The sequence below is a fragment of the Moschus berezovskii genome, chromosome X (assembly GCF_049115385.1).
Source record: "Moschus berezovskii isolate FMDL1 chromosome X, NW_MosBer_1.0, whole genome shotgun sequence".
Taxonomy (NCBI): Eukaryota; Metazoa; Chordata; class Mammalia; order Artiodactyla; family Moschidae; genus Moschus; species Moschus berezovskii.
In genome coordinates, this window is record NC_142488.1 from 46,302,089 (window position 1) to 46,325,077 (window position 22,989).

Sequence of the window (22,989 nt, forward strand, 5' to 3'; positions counted from 1 at the left end):
GGCAATATCAGGAAATAAATATTGCCAGATAAAAGAGTTTCCCAAGAATGGAAACTTAGTTCCTTCAAATGTAATTTAAAAACAAAACAGAACTATTTCTCATTATCATAGGCTCTAAGGGTTGGAAAGAGCCTTGCAGATCAGCACCTGCAATCTCCCTCCTGGTGAAGGAATCACCAATACCATTGCCCAAACAGGTGATCATCCACACTGTGCTTTAATAACTCTAAAGAGTGGGAAACCTATCACCTTAGCTGGCAGTTCATTCCTCACATTCTAAGAGTCTCCAAAAGAGAGACTCAAATGAGGGAGCTCCAGCTTGGTAGGCTGACAAAGATGATTCGTTTGGATAGTTGAAAGCTTTGGAGCCCTAAATTTAAGTTAGAGCCCAGAGGCATCTGCCTGCTCAGTCCCCCCCCCCCTCCAACCCCACCACCAGAGGCATCTGCCTGCTCTGCTTTTCCCCAAGGCTAGCTCTCATCTCCCAGACTCCCAGAATCAGAGCACGTCAGGGCTGAATAAGACCTCAGAAGTGACTGAATCCCTCTCATGACACAGAGAGGGAAAATGAGGCCCAGAGAGAAGGAACTTGTCCAGTCAGAGACACAACCAGGGCTGGATCTCACAACTCCTAGATTCTTCCATTTCACCACAGCCTAATGTCTACTCTTCTAAGTTGGCCACAGTCACATCTTGAGGAGAGGTCACAGCACTCACTACAGCCTATTCTTCCTCAAAGTGCCCAGAAATAGGCTTCAGGCAGCCAGTCACATACCACATTGATATCAGCGTGGATGAGTCGGAGTTCCTCCACATGGGCCATCTTCTCCTGTAGCAGGAGGTCCATCTCCTGCTTGTATTCCTTCAGGTGCCTCTCCTCTGATTCAAGGGCCTCAAACTCAGCCTTCAAACGGGTTTTGATCTTTTCCATCTGCAGGGTCTTGTTCCTGCAGTCCCGCAAATGGAGGAAAGAGATCAGCAGGAGGAGGAAGGAAAGGGGGGAATGGAGTACAGAGTTAGGCCCTGAGCCAGGGCTATCTTGTTAAGTCATCTTTCTAAGTTTCCCTCTCTTTAGGCAGAAGCAACCTGAAGATAACCCCACAAAGGTAGGGGATTCTTCTAACATAAAAGCTCAGTGAGTCTCAAAAATGGGTAATTGAGTTCCCTGATGGAGAATTTGCAAATGTGAGGCAGGTTTAGCTGTTAGATTGATTGAAGGGAGAGCATTTAGGGGACATGAGACAGAAATGCTAAACAGTCCCAATGAACAGGAAAGTCTCATACAGCAACATCCAGAAAAAAAAAAAAAAAAACAACTCTAGATAAGCATTACCCAATACATTTTCTACAATGAAGGAAATCTTCTGTAACTATGCTTTATAATACAGTAGCCACCAGGCACATGTAGCTTTGTTATTGTTCAGTCCCTCAGCCAGGTCTGACACCTTATGACCCCATGGACTGCAGCATGACAGGTTTCCATCTCCTTCACGATTTCCTGGAGATTGCTCAAACTCATGTCTATTGAATCGGTGATGCCACCCAACCATCTCATCCTCTGTCGTCCCCTTCTCCTCCTGCCTTCAATCTTTACCAGCATCAGGGTCTTTTCCAATGAGTAAAATCGCATTATGTGGCCAAAGTATTGGAGCTTCAGCTTCACCATCAGTCCTTGCAATGAATATTCAAGGTTGATTTCCTTTAGGATTGACTGGTTTGATCTCCTTGCAGTCAAAGGGACTCTCAAGAGTCTTCTCCAGCACCACAGTTCAAAAGCATCAATTCTTCGGCGATCAGCTTTCTTCACAGTCCAACTCTCACATCCATACATGACTACTGGAAAACCATAGCTTTGACTATACGGATATTTGTTGGCAAAGTAATGTCTGCTTTTTAATACACTGACAAGGTTTGGCATAGCTTTCCTTCTAAAAGGCAAGTGTCATTTAATTTCAGTCACCATCTACAGTGATTTTGGAGCCCAAGTAAATAAAACCTGCCACTGCTTCCACTTTTCCCCCTTCTATATTCCATGAAGTGGCAGATGCCATAATCATAGTCTTATGAATGTTGAGATTTTAGCCAGCTTTTTCATTTTCCTCTTTCACTTTCATCAAGAGGCTCTTTAGTTCTTCTTTGCTTTCTGCCATTAGGATGGTGTCATCTGCATATCTGAGGTTGTTGGTATTTTTCCTGGCAATCTTGACTCCAGCTTGAGCTTCATCCATTCTGGCATCTCCCATGACATACTCTGCATGTAAGTAAGTTAAATAAGCAGGGTGACAACATATAGCCTTGACCTACTCCTTTCCCAATCAGGAACCAGTCCATTGTTCCATGTCCAGTTCTAAATGCTGTCTCTTCTCCTCACACAGTTTTATCAGGAGGCAGGTAAGGTGGCCTGGTATTCCCATCCCTTTAAGGATTTTCCACAGTTTCGTGTGATCTACATGGTCAAAGGCTTTAGCGTAGTCAATGAAGCAAATGTAGATGCTTTTTTTTCTGGAATTCTCTTGCTTTTTCTATGGCCCATCAGATGTTGGTAAGTTGATCTCTGGTTCCTCTGCCTTTTCTAAATTCAGCTTATACATCTGGAAATTCTTGGTTGACATACTGTTGAAGTCTGGCTTGAAGGATTTTGAACACTGCCTTGCTGGCATGTGAAATGAGTGCAATTGTGCAGTAGTTTGAACATTCTTTGGCATTACCTTTCTTTGGGATTAGAATGAAAACTGACCTTTTCCAGTAGTGTGGTCACTGCTGAGTTTTCCAAATTTGCTGGCATATTGAGTGCAGCACTTTCTCAGCATCACCTTTTAGGATTTGAAATAGCTCAGCTGGAATTCCATAATTTCCACTAGCTTTTTTTGTAGTAATGCTTCCTAAGGCCCACTTGACTTCACACTCCAAGTTGTCTGGCTCTAGGTAAGTAAACACACCATCATAGTTATCTGGGTCATTAAGATCTTTTTTATATCATTCTCCTGTGTATTCTTGCCATGTCTTCTTAATGTCTTCTGTTTCATGTAGCTACTGAGTATTCAAAGTGTGGCTAATGCAAGTGAGGAATTAAATTTTGTTTAACTTTAATTAATCGATTAAACTTAAGTTTTAACAGTCACGTGGGAATAATGGCTCTGATATTGGAGCACACAACTCTATAGCGTCTCCTCATCAGTTCCAGAAGAGGCAGGGGGTGGGAAGAACAGCAGTTCATTTCTTTCCCTAGAAAAATAAAGCCTATTTCTGGTTGTTAATTCATAGTTGCATACCATCATGCTCAGTAATCCCACTTTATTCTAAGGAAATAAGTTAAGGAAGCAAAATGCTAATACATATGGGTATGTTTTCTGGTCTACAAGTGAAACTGGACTGTTCGACAGATACTAAAAGGAATCATTATGGAGACTTGTGACACAGAAAATGTTGAAGATACTCAGTAAAAAAATTTAAAAAAGGTATAAACACTAAGATGCAATTTCAAAATACACATGCATCTGACTAAACAAAATTGGCAAGAGTACAGTTTCAAGGCTCTTTGGGACCACTGAAGCCTGCCTAAGTGAAAGAGCCTTAAAATTTTGGAAGAAAGTCACTCTAGGGCACACTGTTGTCCTCCAACTTGCTCTCTACTTTCTGGTTCTCAGATTCGTCTAACCATTATCTATTACTCAGATTAGGTATCTCCTTTATTCTACCTCTCTAGCTGGCTTTCTCATGCGCCTCAGTCAATCCAGTTCAGTTCAGTCGCTCAGTCGTGACCGACTCTTTGCAACCCCATGAATCACAGCACGCCAGGCCTCCCTGTCCATCACCAACTCCTGGAGTTCACTCAAACTCATGTCCATCGAGCCTGTGATGCCATCCAGCCATCTCATTCTCTGTCGTCCCCTTCTCCTCCCGCCCCCAATCCCTCCCAGCATCAGAGTCTTTTCCAGTGAGTCAACTCGTCGCATGAGGTGGCCAAAGTATTGCAGTTTCAGCTTTAGCATCAGTCCTTCCAACGAACACCCAGGATTGATCTCCTTTAGAATGGACTGGTTGGATCTCCTTCCAGTCCAAGGGACTCTCAAGAGTCTTCTCCAACACCACAGTTCAAAAGCCTCAATTCTTTGGCGATCAGCTTTCTTCACAGTCCAACTCTCACATCCATACATGACCACTGGAAAAACCATTGCCTTGACTAGACGGACCTTTGTTGGCAAAGTAATGCCTCTGCTTTTTAATATGTTATCTAATTTGGTCATAACTTTCCTTTGGAAAGGTTAAAAGGATGGGTATTATTATCCCATTTGTAAACAAGGAATTGGGGGTACAGGATGGTAAGTTGCCCAAGACAAGAGAGCTAGTAAATGGGATGTTGGTGTTTGAACTCAGGACTCTCTAACACCACCCACTACTCCACACGGCCTGACGGGAGTTACCAGGCTAAAGGGCATAATAAACATATTGAGTTTTCTTGTGATCTCTGCTCAACTGCCTTACAGAGGGATGATAATGGTTTTTACTGGTCGATTAATCCACTATTTGGAGCCCCTCACATCTAGACTTCTATTCTCTTCCTCTAGATTACTCAGGGCTCCCTAGAGTCTCAGTCCCTTTGCCGGAAATTCAGGTTGGAGAATCTATTGTGGACCCTACAACTTTTGCAACAGTGTGAGAACTTCTTCAACATATTTTTTCTCCAGTTTTTGGGCCATCTGCTTGGTGGCTGTAAGATGTGACTAAAGGTAACCTCCTTCAAGAAGAATTAGGCCACACGCAGCACCTCCTAGGTTTGCTACAGCCAGAGCCCCTGTCCCCATGGTGGCCACTGCTGATCCGTGCCTCTACAGGAGAGACTCAATCAAAGGCAGTTTGGCCTTGGAGTACAAAATGAAGCAGGACAGAGGCTAACAGAGTTTGGACAAGAGAACACACTGGTCATAGCAAACACCCTCTTCCAACAATACAAGAGATGACTCCACACGTGGACATCACCAGATGGTCAACACCCAAATCAGATTGATTATGTTCTTTGCATCCAAAGATGGAGAAACTCTATACAGTCAGCAAAAACAAGACCAGGTGCTAGCTATGACTCAGATCATGAATTCCTTATTGCAAAATTCAGAATTAAATTGAAGAAAGTAGGGAAAACCACTACACCATTTAGGAATGACCTAAATCAAATCCCTTATGATTATACAGTGGAAGTGACACATAGATTCCAGGGATAAGATTTGATAGAGTACTGAAGAACTATGGATGGAGGTTCATAACACTTTACAGAAGGCTGTTGTCAAAACCATCACCAAGAAAAAGAAATGCAAAAAGGCAAAATGGTTATCTGAGAAGGCCCTACAAATTGTCAAAAAAAAAAAAAAAAAAGGAGAGAGAGAGAAAGGAAGCAAAAGGCAAAGCATAAAAAGAAAGATATACCCATCTGAATGCAGAGTTCCAAAGAATAGCAAGGAGAGATAAGAAAGCCTTCCTCAGTGATCAATGCAAAGAAACAGAGGAAAACAACAGAATGGGAAAGACTAGAGATCTCTTCTAGAAAATTAGAGATACCAAAGGAACATTTCATGCAAAGATAGGCATAATAAAGGACAGAAATGGTATGGACCTATCAGAAGCAGAACAAATTAAGAAGAGGTGGCAAAAACACACAGAAAACTATACAAAAAAATCTTAATGACCCAGATAACCACGATGGTGTGATAACTCACCTAGAGCCAGACTCCTGGAGTGTGAAGTTAAGCGGGCCTTAGGAAGCATCACTATGATAAAAGGCAGTGGAGGTGATTGAATTCCAGCTGAGCTATTTCAAATCCTGAAAGAGGATGCTGAGAAAGTGCTGTACTCGACATGCCAACAAATTTGGAAAACTCAGCAATTTCCACAGGACTGTAAAAGGCCAGTTTTCATTCCAATTCCAAAGAATGTTCAAAATACTGCACAATTGCAATCATCTCACATGCTAGAAAAGTAATGCTCAAACTTCTCCAAGCAAGGCTTCAACAGTATATGAATGGAGTATTTCCAGATGTACAAGCCAGATTTATAAAAGGCAGAGGAACCAGAGATCAAATAGCCAATATCCATTGGATCATAGAAAATGCAACAGAATTCCGGAAAAAAAAAAACAACAATTTACTTTTGCTTCATTGACTATGCTAAAGCCTTTGACTATGTGGATCCCAACAAACTGGAATATTCTTTAAGAGATGGAAATACCAGACCACCTTTCTTGTCTCTTGAGAAACCTGTACGCAGGTCAAGAAGCAACAGTTAGAACCAGATATGCAGCAACGGACTGCTTCCAAATTGGGAAAGGAGTACGTCAAGGCTGTATATTGTCACTCTGCTTATTTAAGTTATATACAGAGTTCAGTTCAGTTCAGTCGCCCTGTCGTGTCTGACTCTCCGCGACCCCATGAATCACAGCACGCCAGGCCTCCCTGTACATCACCAACTCCTGGAGTTCACCAAAACTCATGTCCACAGAGTCAGTGATGCCATCCAGCCATCTCATTCTCGGTCGTCCCCTCCTCCTCCCACCCCCAACATTTCCCAGCATCAGAGTCTTTTCCAGTGAGTCAACTCGTCGCATGAGGTGGCCAAAGTATTGCAGTTTCAGCTTTAGCATCAGTCCTTCCAATGAACATCCAGGATTAATCTCCTTTAGAATGGACTGGTTGGATCTCCTGGCAGTCCAAGGGACTCTCAAGAGTCTTCTCCAACACCACAGTTCAAAAGCATCAATTCTTCGGCGATCAGCTTTCTTCACAGTCCAACTCTCACATCCATACATGACCATGGGAGAAACCATAGTACATCATGCAAAATGCCAGACTGAGGAAGCACAAGCTGGAATCAAGATTGCTGGGAGAAATATCAATAACCTCAGATATGCAGTTGACTCCACCCTTTTGTCAGAAAGCAAAAAGGAACTAAAGAGCCTCTTGATGAAAGTGAAAGGGGAGAATGAGAAAGCTGGCTTAAAACTCAACATTCAAAACATGAAGATCATGGCATCTGGTCCCAACACTTCATGGCAATATATTGGGAAACAATGGAAACAGTGACAGACTTTATTTCTTTGGGTTCCAAAATCACTGTAGATGGTGACTGCAGCCATGAGATTAAAAGGTGCTTGCTCCTCAGAAGAAAAGCTATGACAAACCTAGATTGCATATTAAAATGCAGAGACATTACTTTGTCAACAAAGGTCCATCTAGTCAAAGCTATGGTTTTTCCAGTAGTCACGTATGGATGTGAGAGTTAGTCCATAAAGTAAGCTGAATGCCAAAGAATTGATGCTTTTGAACTGTAATATTGTAGAAGACTCTTGAAAGTCCCTTGGACTTCAAGGAGATCAAACCAGTCAATCCTAAAGGAAATCAATCTTTTTTTTTTGGATGCTTTATTTTTTAATTAATTATTCATTTTAATTGGAGGCTAATTACTTTACATTATTGGCTTATTACTTTACAATGTATTGGTTTTGTCATACATTGACATGAATCTGTTCCATGTGTACATGTGCAAGGATTATTCAATATCCACAAATCAATCAATGTAATAACCACATTAACAAACTGAAAAATAAAAACTGTATGATTATCTCAATAAATGCAGAGAAAGCCTTTGACAAAATTCAACATCCATTTATGATAAAAGCCCTCCAGAAGGTGGGAATAGAAGGAACATTCTTCAACATAATAAAAGCTATATATGACAAATCCACAGCAAACATTATCCTCAATGGCGAAAAATTGAAAGCGTTTCCCCTAAAGTCATGAAATCAATCTTGAATGTTCATTGGATGAACGGAAGCTGAAACTACAATATTTTGGCCACCTGATACGAAGAATTGACTCATGGAAAAGCTCCTGATGCTGGGAAAGATTGAAGGCAGGAGGAAAAGGGATCCACAGAAGATGAGAGGGTTGGATGTCATCACTGACTCAAGAAACATGTTTGAGCAAACTCCAGGAGCTCGTGATGGACAGGGAAGCCTGGTGTGCTATAGTCCATTGGGTCATAAAGTATTGGACATGACTGAGCGACTGAACTGAACTGAGATGATACATAGAGCAGTCTAAATTTCACTTATCCTTACCTCAGTTTACAAAAGGGATAACTGAGATTCAGAGTGATAAAGTGCCTCACTCTGATTCATACAGCCAGTCTGTGGCAGTGCTGGACCTAGAACCCATTTGTGCAGAACCATATTATGAAAGGAACATTGACTTTAGATTCAGAGAGAATAATTCCTGATTCTGCCTCTGACTAGCTATTTGCCCTTAGACAATAAGAATAACAACTATATTTATAATTTAATTATATTCATTGTGTACTGATTCTGTACCAATTATAGAGGGCTTAATGATACATTCATTCAACAAATACTTATGGAACGTCTATCACATGCCAACCACTGTACTAGCTGCTAGTGATAGAGCATAGAACAGGACAGTCTGTGGAGAAGAAGCTTCCTCTAATAAGGAAAATAGACCCTGAAAACGTGTGAAACAAAGTGATGAATAATATGGATGAGATGCAGATTGCAATGGAAGGACACACCAAAGCGTTCTAACACATTCTGAGGGGCACCACAGTCAAGGGGGAAGTCAGGGGAAGCTCCCCCTGAGAACCTGAGAATGTGACATCTAAGCTAAGACCTGGAGAATGTTTAGGAGGTAGCTGGTGGGTAGAAGATAGACACTGAGTAGAGCATTTCAGGCAGAGAGAATACTATTAGCAATGGCCCTGGATCTGAAAAGGATATGACACATTAGAGGAACTGAAAAAAGGTCAGTGTGGCTGGAACATCTACTGAAAAGGTGTGTGTATAAGGGGAGAAGGTGTCTGAGATGAAGGTAGAGAAGTTGCCAGAATACAGCCCGGGGACTGAGATGAGTTAGTACATTTATCTTCCTGAGAAGGGGCAAATGTTATAGAACTTTACCCAGCAGGAGAGTAACATAATCTGATTATCTCATTTCACTTCTCTCAACCCTGGTCTCCTCATAAGTAAAACAGGAATAATATAGCACTTACCTTTCACAGGTTGCATGGTAAGGGTTAAAAGAGCTAAGATAGGAAAAGTCCCCAAGCAGAGTATATGGCACATAGTGGGTAGTCAACAAATAGTACCTCTCCCTGCCCACACTGCCCATCTCTTCTGTTATGGCTATCTCCTTTACCATAGTGGTTTAAACTTTGTTATAAAGAGCCTACAATGGGTACAATGTATGTACAATGTATGTGTATGCATATGTGCACACGTATTCGCATGAGCAGCAAGGAATATTACCACTTACTAAGATTATAATAATAATCATTAGCATAAGAATAATGGCATTTTATAGGGCTGGCTCAAGCCTTCCTAATTTGTAATCAATTCAGTTAGTTCAGATCAGTCACTCAGTCATGTCCGACTCTTTGCGACCCCATGAATCACAGCACACCAGGCCTCCCTGTCCATCACCAGTTCCCGGAGTTCACTCACACTCATGTCCATCGAGTCGGTGATGCCATCCAGCCATCTCATTCTCTGTCGTCCCCGTCTCCTCCTGCCCCCAATCCTTCCCAGCATCAGAGTCTTTTCCAGTGAGTCAACTTGTCACATGAGGTGGCCAAAGTATTGGAGTTTCAGCTTTAGCATCAGTCCTTCCAATGAACAAGATACTAGCAATTAGTACTAAAATCAGGGGTGAGAAATCAGGGGTGAGAGGTCTCTCTCATTGATACTTTGTATAAATCAACATAGTATATCTTTCCCTGCTTGGGTGAGTGTCCTTTATCTAATCCTCCCTCCCCCATCCATGTCTTCCATCCATGTCCAATATTGCTTATAGACAACCCCGAGTTGTTGGACAGGATACACTGCAATCCAAGATTAAATCAAAATAAACCAAAGCTTTTCACCTGGTAGTGTCACAGTTAAAGTGTTGCCTGGAATTGGAAAATCAAAGGCACAAAGGCTTCCTTAAAGCACCATGGTATGTTCTCTCCTTGGGGAGGAGGACTGTCACCAGCAAAATGGTAAATTTTTCCTTTGAGTATGAGGCCCAGGGTAGCCACAGTCCAAGGTGTTTGGAGCCTTTTTCTATTGTCCACTGTGGCAAGAAATGCCAAGGACTGCAGACCCCAACTAAGGAGCAGAGGGGCTGACCCCTTGTTAAGAGAGGGAAGCAGAGTTATTTACTGCTATTTCTAAAGTCATTTTCTCCGGGTTGGGGGGCGGGGAGCCTGGCCCTTCCTTTAGTGGAGGGACAGCTGTATTACTGCAGCCTTTGATGGTACTACAGTTACCTCTTAGCAGTGGTCTATCCTGCTTATGGATATGCAATGGCTTCAGCACTGTTTGTTGTGAAGACTGTCCTTCCTTTGTCGGATTACTTTTTCACCTCTGTCAAAAATCACTTGGCTATACTTCTATGGGTCGATTTCTGGCTTCTCAATTTTGTTCCAATTATTTATATGTCTGTCCCTTTTTTTATATCATAAGATTCTTTTGGCTATTCTAGTTCTTTTGTCTTGTCATACAAATTTTAGAACACTTGTCTATATCTACCAACAATCTTTCTGGGATTTTGATGGGAATTTTGTTAAAATTTGTATATTGATTTGGGAGGATTGGTGTCTTTATTACATAGACTCATCTTCTAAACCCTGGACACAGTGTCCTTCTATTCAGATCTCCTTTGATTTCCTTTATTAGCATTTTGTAGTTTTCAGCAAAAAGTGCTATACATTTTTTGTTAAATCTTTGTCACACTTAGGTATTTCATGCTTCTGAATACTTGTAAGTGGTTTCATACTTTGTAATCATAGTTTCCACATGCATATTGCTATTTATTATGCTGATCTTAATTCTGCAATCTTGTTGACTCACTTATTACACATAGGAATTTGTTTTGTTTTTGACTTATCAGGATTTCCTACATGACAAATCATGTTATCTGAAAACAAGAACAGTTTTATTTCTCTTTCCATCATGTATTCCTTTTATTTACTTTCTTGTCTAACCTCTAGAGCTATATTGACTAGCAGTGCTGAGAATGGGCATCCTTGCTTTGCTCACGATCTAAGTGGGACAGCATTCATTCTTTCACAAGTGTAATGTTAACTAGCCAAAGTCTATTCGCAGATGTATTTTATTAAGTTGAGAAAGTACTCCCACTCCCACTCATAGTGTTTTAAAAGATTTTATCATAAATATGTGCTGAATTTTGTCAAGTGTTTTATCTGTATTTCTGGACATAATCATGATATTTTTCTTCCTTAGCCTTTTAATATGATATGTAACATTGATTGATTTTTGAATAACAAACTAGCTTTGCATCTCTAGAATAAATCTCTTTTAGTCATGGGGTCAATTCTTTTTATATATAGCCTAATTCTATTTGTCAATACTTTGATGACAGTTTTTACATCTATAATCATGAAAGATTTTAATTTGTAATTTCTTTGTACTCTCTTTACCTGAAATTGGTATCAGAACATTAAGACATAAAATTAAGATGTAAAAGACATAAAATTAAGATATAAAGATTAAGACATAAAATAAATGGAAATGTGTTCTTTCCAATTCTGCTTTCTGGAGAGACTATTAAGAGTTGAGTTTATTCTGTTTAACCATTTGGTAGAATTCTCCAGTGAAAGCAAATGGACATGGAAGTGCTGGTTCGGGGAGTTTTAAAATTAAATTAAAAAAAATAATTTTCTAAATAGTTTCAGGGTTATTCAAATTATTTATTCTATATTGGATGAGTTGTGGTAGTGTTTTTTTGAGAATTGGTCCATTTCATGTAATTTGTTTAATTTACAAGACTAGAGTTGTTCAGAGTATTCCCTTGCTATTCTTTTGAAGTCTGTGGGTTTAGTAGTGATATCTTCTGTTTCATTCCTGATGTCCATAATTTGTGTCGTCTCTCTCTTCTGTTTGTTAGTTTTGTTAGAGGTTTTTCAAATGATCAGCTTTCTGTTTAATTGATGTCCCTATTGTTTTCTTCCTGTTTTGAATCATTGATACCTGCTTCTATTTGTATTATTTTCTATTTTCTGCCTGCCATAGGTTTGTTTGTCTCTTCTTTTCCAGTTAATTGAGGCGGGAGCTAAGATTATTGATTAGAAGTATTTCCTCTCTTCTAAGTATTTGGAGCTCAAATTTCCCTCTCACCACTGCTTTTGTGGCATCCCACACATTTTGATATGTTTCATTTTCATTTTTGCTCAGTTCCATGTATTTTTAGTTCCCTTGAGACTTCACCTTTGACACATGCATTATTTTAAAGTGTTTTTTATATAATTCAAATATTTATAGATTTTCCTGGTATTTTTTTCCTGATTTCTATTTTGAATTTATTAAGGTCAGAGAAAACACTCTGTATTTCCACTCTTTAAATCTGTTAACCTTTTTTTTTATATTCCAGAATAACATCTATCTATATTGGTATAGATCTATCTATATTGGTATGATCGCCAAAGAATCGATGCTTTTGAAATGTGGTGTTGGAGAAGACTCTTGAGAGTCCCTTAGATTTCAAGGAGATCCAACCAGTCCATTCTAAAGGAGATCAGTCCTGGGTGTTCATTGGAAGGGCTGATGCTAAAGCTGAAACTCCAATACTTTGGCTACCTCATGCGAAGAGTTGACTCACTGGAAAAGACTCTGATGCTGGGAGGGATTGGGGGTGGGAGGAGAAGGGGACGACAGAGAATGAGATGGCTGGATGGCATCACCGACTCAGTGGACTTGGGTTTAAGTGAACTCCGGGAGATGGTGATGGACAGGAAGGCTTGGCGTGCTATGATTCATGGGGTCGCAAAGAGTTGGACACGACTGAGCGACTGAACTGAACTGAACTAATATTGGTATACGTTCCATGAAAACTTGAAAATTATGCATATCCTGTTGTTGAATGGAGTGTTCTATAAACGTTAGTTAGATTCTGTCATTGATGATGTTGTAGAGCTCTATACCCTTGCTGATTTTCTGTCTAGTTCTGTAAAATGAGAGACGTATGTTAAAGGCTCCAGCTATAACTGTAGCTTTGTCTCTCTCCTCTTTTGGTTCTAACAGATTTGTCTCACATATTTTACAGTTCTATTGTTGGTGTATACCCATTTAGGACTGCTAGGTTTTCCTGGCAGATAGACACTTGTGTCATTACCTAATGTACCTCTTCACACGCCAGCAAAATAATGTGCAAAATTCTCCAAGCGAGGCTTCAATGGTACGTGAACCAAGAATTTCCAGATGTTCAAGCTGGATTTAGAAAAGGCAGAGGAACAAAGACCAAATTGCCAACATCCATTGGATCATAGAAAGCAAGAGAATTCCAGAGAAAGCATCTATTTTTGCTTCATTGTCTACACTAAAGTCTTTGACTGTGTGAATCACAACAAACTGTGGAAAATTCTTCAACAGGTGGGAATAGCAGACCATCTTACTTGCCTCCTGAGAAAACTGTATGCAGGTCAAGGAGCAACAGTTAGAACCAGATATGGAACAGTGGACTGCTTCCAAATTAGGAGAGGAGTATGTCAAGGCTGTATATTGTCACCCTGCTTATTTAACTTATATCCAGAGTACCTCATGTGAAATGCTGGGTTGGATGAAGCACAAGCTGGAATTGAGATTGCTGGGAGAAATATCAATAACCTCAGATATGCAGATGACACTCCCTTATGGCAGAAAGCGAAGAGGAACTGATGATCTCTGGATGAAAGTGAAAGAGGAAAGTGAAAAAGCTGCCTTAAAACTCAAGGTAAGATCGGGCCCCTCCCGAGTTCTGGTCTGGAAGCAGTTTGTCTGCACCTTATCGGGACCTTCTGTTGAGAGACAACTGATGCAGATGGTTACTATCATGCCTGATTGGGTTTGAACAAGACATATCTGTGATCTCTGTGCAGGCCTGGGAGCTGGCACTTAGGGACCTCTGATATACATGACGTGAGAAGAGGGAACACCAAGTTCTTATCTGTCCAGCTGGCTCAAAGCTGTTAGGATGAGCCCTGTAGCTAGATGAAGGTCACCTCTATCTCTTCCCTCCACTTCTCTTCTCTACCCAACAATGTGAATCTCTTTCGGTATTCCGGGCTATGTAGAACACTTAGGGAACTGATTATTGGCTAGAACTGTCTCTCTCTCCTTTTGACACCCTGTATTCTCCTGTTGGTCACCTCTATCTCCTTCCCCACTATTCTCATCCCTATGTAACTCCGTGAACCTCTCTGAGTGCTCCAGGCTGTGGAGGGCACATAGGGAATTGATTACTGACTAGATTGCTCTCTTCCCTTTTGACTCCCCCTCTTCTCCTACTGGTCACCTCTATCTCCCTTCTCCCTCTTCTCTTCTACATTTAAATCAGCGAACCTCTCTGGGTATCCCTCACTGTGGAGAATTTTTTCTCAATTAACCTAGAAGTTTTATCATCATTGCAGTATGGATGGAGAAGTCTTGAGGCTACTGAAAGAATAAGACTGAAAACCATAGGAGGAGGCTTAAATCCAAAACCTGAGAACAACAGAAATCTCTTGACTCCAGGGAACATTAATTGACAAGAGCTCATCCAAAAGCCTCCCCACCAAGACTGAAACAAAGCTCCACCCAAGAGCCAACAAGTTCCAGAGCAAGATATACCACGCTAATTCTCCAGCAATGAAGGAACATAAATATACAGGCTGCATTAACATACAGGCTGCCCAAAGTCACCCCAAACCCATAGACACCTCAAAACTCACTACTGGACACTTCATTGCACTCCAAAGAGAAGAGATCAAGCTCTACCCACCAGAACACCGATGCAACCTTCCCTAACCAGGAAACCTTGACAAGTCACTCGTCCAACTCCACCCACAGGGAGCAAGCTCCACAATAAAGAGGAACCACAAACTTCCAGCATACAAAAAGCCCACCCCAAAACACATCAATCTAAACAAGATGAAAAGGCACAGAAATATTCATCTGGTAAAGGAACATGATAAATGCCCACCAAATCAAACAAAAGAGGAGAAGATAGGGAGTCTACCTGAAAAATAATTAAAAATAATGATAGTAAAAATGATCCAAAATCTTGAGTTACAGGTAAATAATCTGGAGACAAGGATTGAGAAGATGAAAGAAATGTTTAACAAAGACCTAGAAGAAATAAAAAAGAGTCAATCAATAACAAATATGCAATAACTGAGATAAAAAACACTCAGAAGGGAACCAACAGTAGAATAACGGAGGCAGAAGATAGGATAAGTGAGGTAGAAGATAGAATGGTGGAAATAAATGAAGCAGAGAGGAAAAAAGAAAAAGAATTAAAAGAAATGAGGACAACCTCAGAGATCTCTGGGACAATGTCAAACACCCCAACATTCAAATCATAGAGCCCCAGAAAAGAATACAAAAAGAAAGGCCATGAAAAAATACTTGAGTTGATAATAGTGGAAAAATTCCATCACACGGGGAAGGAAATAGCCACCCAAGTTCAAGAAACCCAGAGAGTCCCAAACAGGATAAACCCAAGGCAAAACACCACAAGACACATATTAATCAAATTAACAAAGATCAAACACAAAGATCACATATTAAAAGCAGCAAGCAAAAGGCAACAAATAATACACCAGGGGATTCCCATAAGGATAACAGCTGATCTTTCAATAGAAACTCTTCAGCCTAGAAGGGAATGGCAGGACATACTTAAAGTGATGAAAGAAAATAACCTACAGCCCAGATTACTGTACCCAGCAAGGATCTCATTCAAATATGAAGGAGAAATCAAAAGCCTTACAGACAAGCAAAAGCTGAGAGAATTCAGCACCACCAAACAAGCTCTTCAACAAATGCTAAAGGATCTTCTCTAGAAAGGAAACACAGAAAAGGTGTATAAATTGAACCCCAAAAAACAAAGTAAATGCAATGGGATCATACTTATCAATAATTACCTTAAATGTAAATGGGTTCAATGTCCCAACCAAAAGACACAAACTGACTGAATGGATGCAAAAGCAAGACCCCTATATATGCTGTCTACAAGAGACCCACCTCAAAACAAGGGACATATACAGACTGAAAGTGAAGGGCTTGAATAAGATGTTTCACACAAATGGAGACCAAAAGAAAGCAGGAGTAGCAATACTCATATCAAATAAAATAGACTTTGAAATAAAGGCTTTGAAAGAGACAAATAAGGACACTATATAATGATCAAAGGATCATTCCAAGAAGATATAACAATTATAAATATATATGCATCCAACATGTGAGCACTGTAATATGTAAGGCAAATGTTAACAAGTATGAAAGGGGAAATTAACAATACACAGTAATAACGGGAGGATTTAATACTCCACTCACATGTATGGATAGACCAACTAAACAGAAAATTAGCAAGGGAACACAAACTTTAAATGATACAATGGAACAGTTAGATCTAACTGATATTATAGGATATTTAACCCCAAAGCAATTAATTTCACCTTTTCCACAAGTGCACATGGAATCTTCTCCAGGATAGATCAAGTCCTGGGCCATAAATCTAGCCTTGGTAAATTCAAGAAAATTGAAATCATTCCATGCCTCTTTTCTGATCACAATGCGATAAGATTAGATATCAACTACAGGGGGGAAAAAAAACCTAATAAAAATAATACATATGGAGGCTAAACAACACGCCTCTGAATAACCAAGGAATCACAGAAGAAATAAAAAAAGAAATCAGAATATGCATAGAAATAAAGGAATGAAAATGAAAACACAACAACTCAAAACCTATGGGACACTGTAAAATCAGTGCTAAGGTGAAGGTTCATAGAAATACAGGCTTACCTCAAGAACAAGAAAAAAGTAAAATAAATAACCTAACTCTTCACCTAAAGCAACTAGGAAAGTAAGAAATGAAGAACTCCAGGGTTAGTAGAAGGAAAGAAATCATAAAAATTAGGGCAGAAATAAATGCAAAAGAAACAAAAGAGACCACAGCAAAAATCAACAAAGCTAAAAGCAGGTTCTTTGAGAAGATAAATAAAATTGACAAACCATTAGACAGACTCATCAAGAAACAAAGGGAGAAGAATCAAATCAACAAAATTAGAAAAGGAAATGGAGAAATCACAGCAGACAACACAGAAATACAAAGGATCATAAGAGACTATGATTAGCAACTATATGTCAATAAAATGGACAACTTAGAAGAAATAGATACATCCTTAGAAAATTATAACTTTCCAAAACTGAACCAGGAAGAAATAGAAAACCTTAACAGACCTATCACAAGCATTGAAATTGAAACTGTAATCAGAAATCTTCCAGCAAACAAAAGCCCAGGACCAGACAGCTTCACAGCTGAATACTACCAAAAATGTAGAGAAGAGATAACACCTATCCTACTCAAACTCTTCCAGAAAACTTCAGAGGCCAAACTCATTCTATGAGGCCACCATCACCCTAATACCAAGACCAGACAAAGATGTCACAAAAAAAGAAAACTACAGGCCAATGTCACTGATGAACATAGATGCAAAAATCCTTAACAAAACTCTAGCAAACAGAATTCAACAACATATTAAAAGATCATACATCGTGTCCAAGTGGGCTTTATCCCAGGTATGCAAGGATTCTTTAATATATGGAAATCAATCAATGTAATACACCACATTAACAAATTGAAAGATAAAACCCATATGATTATCTCAATAGATGCAGAGAAAACCTTTGACAAATTTCAACATCCATTTAAGATAAAAACCCTCCAGTAAGCAGGAATAGAAGGAACATACCTCAACATAATAAAAGCTATATATAACAAACCCACAGCAAACATTATCCTCAATGGTGAAAAATTGAAAGCTTTTCCCCTAAAGTCAGGAGCAAGACAAGGGTGCCTATGCTCAGCAGTACTATTCAACAGTTTTGTAAGTTTTAGCCACAGCAATCAGAGAAGAGAAATAAATAAATGGAGTCCAGATTGAAAAAGAAGTGAAACTCTCACTGTTTACAGATAACATGATCCTCTACACAGAAAATCCTAAAGGCTCCACCAGAAAATTACTAGAGCTAAACAATGAAAGTAGTAAAGTTGTAGGATATAAAATTAACACACAGAAATCCCTTGAATTCCTATACACTAAAAATGAGAAAGAGAAATTAAGGAAACAAATCCATACACCACTGCAATGAAAAGAATAAAGTACTCAGGAATACATCAACCTACTGATGAAAGAAATAAAAGAGGACACAAATGATTGGAGAAATATACCATGTTCATGTATTGGAAGAATCAATATAGTGAAAATGAGTATACTACCCAAAGCAATCTATAGATTCAATGCAATTCTTATCAAACTACCAATGGTATTTGTCAGAGACCTAGAACAAATAATTTCACAACATGTATGGAAATACCAAAAACCTCGAATAGCCGAAGCAATCTTGAGAAAGAATGGACATGAAGAAATCAAACTGCCTGACTTCAGGGTATACTACAAAGGTACAGTCATCAAGACAGTATGGTACTAGCACAAAGACAAATATAGATCAATGGAACAAAATAGAAAGCCCAGAGATAAATCCACCACCTATGGACACCTTATCTTTGACAAAGGAGGCAAGACGATACAATGGAGAAACGACAATCTCTTTAACAAGTGGTGCTGGGAAAAGTGGTCAACTACTTGTAAAAGTATGAAACTAGAACACTTTCTAACACCATACACAAAAATAAATTCCAAATTGATTAAAGATCTAAACGTAAGACCAGAAACTATAAAACTCCTAGAGGAAAACATAGGCAAAATACTCTCTGACATAAATCACGGCAGGATCCTTTATGACCCATCTCCCAGAGTAATGGAAATAAAGGCAAAAATAAACAAATTGGACCTAGTTAAACTTAAAAGCTTCTGCACAACGATGGAAACTATAAGGTGAAATGACAGGCTTCACAATGGGAGAAAATAATAGCAAATGAAGCAACTGACAAGGAATGAATCTCAAAAATATACAAGCATCTCATGCAGCTCAATTCCAGAAAAATAAACACCCAATCAAAAAGTGGGCCAAAGAGCTAAACAGACATTTCTTTTTTTTTTTTTTAGTAATTATTTTTTATTGGAGGCAAATTATTTTACAATATTATATTGGTTGGTTTTGCCATACATTGACATGAATTCGCCCCGGGTTTACATAAGTTCCCCCTCCTGAACCCCCCTCCCACCTCCCTCCTCCCTTTATCCTTCCTCTGGGTCATCCCCGCATGCCAGCCCCGAGCATCCTATAACATGCATTGACCCTGAACTAGTGATTCATTTCACATATGACAACATACGTGTTTCAATGCCATTCTCCCAAATCATCCCACCCTCACCCTCTCCCACAGAGTCCCAAAGACTGATCTATACATCTGTGTCTCTTTTGCTGAGACATTTCTATAAGAAGATACACAGATGGCTAACAAACACATGAAAAAATGCTCAGCATCACTGATTATCAGAGAAATGCAAATCAAAACCACAATGAGGTACCACCTCAGGCCAGTCAGAATGGTTGATATCAAAAAGTCTACAAATTATAAATGCTGGAGAGGGTGTGGAGAAAGGGGAACCCTGTGACACTGTTGGTGGGAATGCAAACTAGTACAGTCACTATGGGGAACAATGTGGAGATTCCTTAAAAAAAAAAAAAACTGGAAATAGAACTGCCATCAGTTCAGTTCAGTTCAGTTCAGTCGCTCAGACGTGTCCGAATATTTGCGACCCCATGAACCACAGCACGCCAGGCCTCCCTGTCCATCACCAACTCCCGGAGTTCACTCAAACTCATTTCCATCGAGTCAGTGATGCCATCCAGCCATCTCATTCTCTGTCGTTACCGTCTCCTCCCACCACAATCCCTCCCAGCATCAGAGTCTTTTCCAGTGAGTCAACTCGTCGCATGAGGTGGCCTAAGTATTGGAGTTTCAGCTTTAGCATCAGTCCTTCCAATGAACACCCAGGATTGATCTCCCTTAGAATGGACTGGTTGGAGCTCCTTGCAGTCCAAGGGACTCTCAAGAGTCTTCTCCAGCAACACAGTTCAAAAGCATCCAATTCTTCGGCGATCAGCTTTCTTCACAGTCCAACTCACATCCATACATGACCACGGGAAAAACCATAGCCTTGACTAGACAGACCTTGGTTGGCAAAGTAATGTCTCTGCTTTTTTTTTTTTTTTTTGAACTATCTTCTTTCACAGCTTTCCATTGCCTTATATTTTATTTTATTTTTTACCTTACATTAATATATTGGTTGGTTTTGCCATACATGGACACGAATCCGCCCCGGGTGTACATGTGTTCCCTTTCTTGAACCCCCCTCCCACCTCCCTCTTCCCCATATCCTCCCTCCAGGTCATCCCCGTGCACAAGCCCCGGGCATCCTGTATCATGCGTCGAACCTGGACTGGTCACATATGATGTCTCTGCTTTTTAATATGCTATTTAGGCTGGTCATAACTTTCCTTCCAAGGAGCAAGCGTCTTTTAATTTCATGGCTGCAATCAGCATCTGCAGTGATTTTGGAGCCCAAAATATAAAGTCTGACACTGTTTCCACTGTTTCCCCATCTATTTCCCATGAAGTGATGGGACCAGATGCCATGATCTTCGTTTTCTGAATGTTGAGCTTCAAGCCAACTTTTTCACTCTCCTCTTTTACTTTCATCAAAAGGCCTTTGAGTTCCTCTTCACTTTGTGCCATAAGGGTGGTGTCATCTGCATATCTGAGGTTATTGATATTTCTCCCGGCAATCTTGATTCCAGCTTGTGCTTCTTCCAGCCCAGCGTTCCTCATGATGTACTCTGTATATAATTTAAATAAGCCGGGTGGCAATATGCAACCTTGACGTACTCCTTTTCCTCTTTGGAACCAGTCTGTTGTTCCATGTCCAGTTCTAACTGTTGCTTCCTCACCTGCATACAGGTATCTCCAGAGGCAGGTCAGGTGGTCTGGGATTCCCATCTCTTTCAGAATGTTCCACAGTTCATTGTGATCCACACAGTCAAAGGCTTTGGCATAGTCAATGAAGCAGAAATAGATGTTTTTCTGGAATTCCTGCTTTCTCAATGATCCAGCGGATGTTGGCAATTTGATCTCTGGTGCCTCTGCCTTTTCTAAAACCTGCTTGAACATCTGGGAGTTCACGGTTCACATATTGCTGAAGCCTAGCTTGGAGAATTTTGAGCATGACTTTACTAGCGTGTGAGATGAGTGCAATTGTGTAGTAGTTTGAGCATTCTTTGGCATTGCCTTTCTTTGGGATTGGAATGAAGACTGACCTTTTCCAGTCCTGTGGCCATTGCTGAGTTTTCCAAATTTGCTGGCATATTGAGTTCAGGACTTTCACAGCATCATCTTTCAGGATTTGAAATAGCTCAATTGGAATTCCATCACCTCCACTAGCTTTGTTCATAGTGATGCTCTCTAAGGAACACTTGACTTCACATTCCAAGATGTCTGGTTCCAGGTGAGTGATCACACCATCGTGATTATCTTCATCATGAAGATCTTTTTTGTACAGTACTTCTCTGTATTCATGCCATTTCTTCTTAATATCTTCTGCTTCTGTTAGGTCCATACCATTTCTGTCCTTTATCGTGCCCATCTTTGCATGAAATGTTCCCTTGATATCTCTAATTTTCTTGAAAAGATCTCTTGTTTTTCCTATTCTGTTGTTTTCCTCTATTTCTTTGCATTGATCACTGAGGAAGGCTTTCTTATATCTCCCTGCTATTCTTTGGAACTCTGCATTCACATGCTTATATCTTTCCTTTTCTCCTTTGCTTTTCACTTCTCTTAGAAGCAAGGTCCGATGCTGTAAAGAGCAATATTGCATAGGAACCTGGAATGTTAGGTCCATGAATCAAGGCAAATTGGAAGTGGTCAAACAGGAGATGACAAGAGTGAACGTAGACATTCTAGGAATCAATGAACTAAAATGGACTGGAATGGGTGAATTTAACTCAGATGACCATTATATCTACTACTGTGGGCAGAAATCCCTTAGAAGAAATGGAGTAGCCATCATGGTCAACAAAAGAGTACAAACTGCAGTACTTGGATGCAATCGTAAAAATGACAGAATGATTTCTGTTCGTTTCCAAGGCAAACCATTCAATATTACAGTAATCCAAGTCTATGCCCCAACCAATAATGCTGAAGAAGCCGAAGTTGAACGGTTCTATGAAGACCTACAAGACCTTTTAGAACTAACACCCAAAAAAGATGTGCTTTTCATTATAGGGGACTGGAATGAAAAGTAGGAAGTCAAGAAACACCTGGAGTAACAGGCAAATTTGGCCTTCGAGCACGAAATGAAGCAGGGCAAAGGAATAGAGTTTTGCCAAGAGAATACACTGTTTATAGCAAACACCCTCTTCTAACACCACAAGAGAAGACTCTACACATGGACATCACCAAATGGTCAACACCGAAATCAGACTGATTATATTCTTTGCAGCCAAAGATGGAGAAGCTCTATACAGTTAGCAAAAACAAGACCTGGAGCTGACTGTGGCTCAGATCATGAACTCCTTATTGCCAAATTCAGACTGAAATTGAAGAAAGTAGGGCAAACCACTAGACCATTGAGATATGACCCAAATCAAATCCCTTACGATTATACAGTGGAAATAAGAAATAGATTTAAGGGAGTAGATCTGATAGATAGAGTGCCTGATGAACTCTCGACGGAGGTTCATGACATTGTACAGGAGACAGGGACCAAGACCATCCCCATGGAAAAGAAATGCAAAAAAGCAAAATGGCTGTCTGAGGAGGCCTTACAAATAGAACTGCCATACCACCCAGCAATCCCACTGCTGGGCATATCCACCAAGGAAACCAGAATTGAAAGAGACAAGTATACCCCAATGTTCATCACAGTACTGTTTACAATAACTAGGACATTGAAGCAACTTAGATGTCCATCGGTAGATGAATGGATAAGAAAAGTTTCATATATATATAA

The 22,989-nt window shown here is 40.0% G+C and overlaps 1 protein-coding gene across 2 annotated transcripts in view; it reads right to left on the bottom strand.

The window, feature by feature from the left end:
- ZC4H2 (zinc finger C4H2-type containing) overlaps positions 1-22,989 on the bottom strand; it is a 79,417-nt gene that overhangs the window by 23,824 nt on the left and 32,604 nt on the right. For both annotated transcript variants that reach the window (XM_088833911.1, XM_055393533.2), the window contains exon 2: positions 776-947. In XM_088833911.1, the coding sequence (XP_088690037.1) occupies positions 776-947 (172 nt within the window). The remainder of the gene's footprint in view (positions 1-775; positions 948-22,989) is intronic.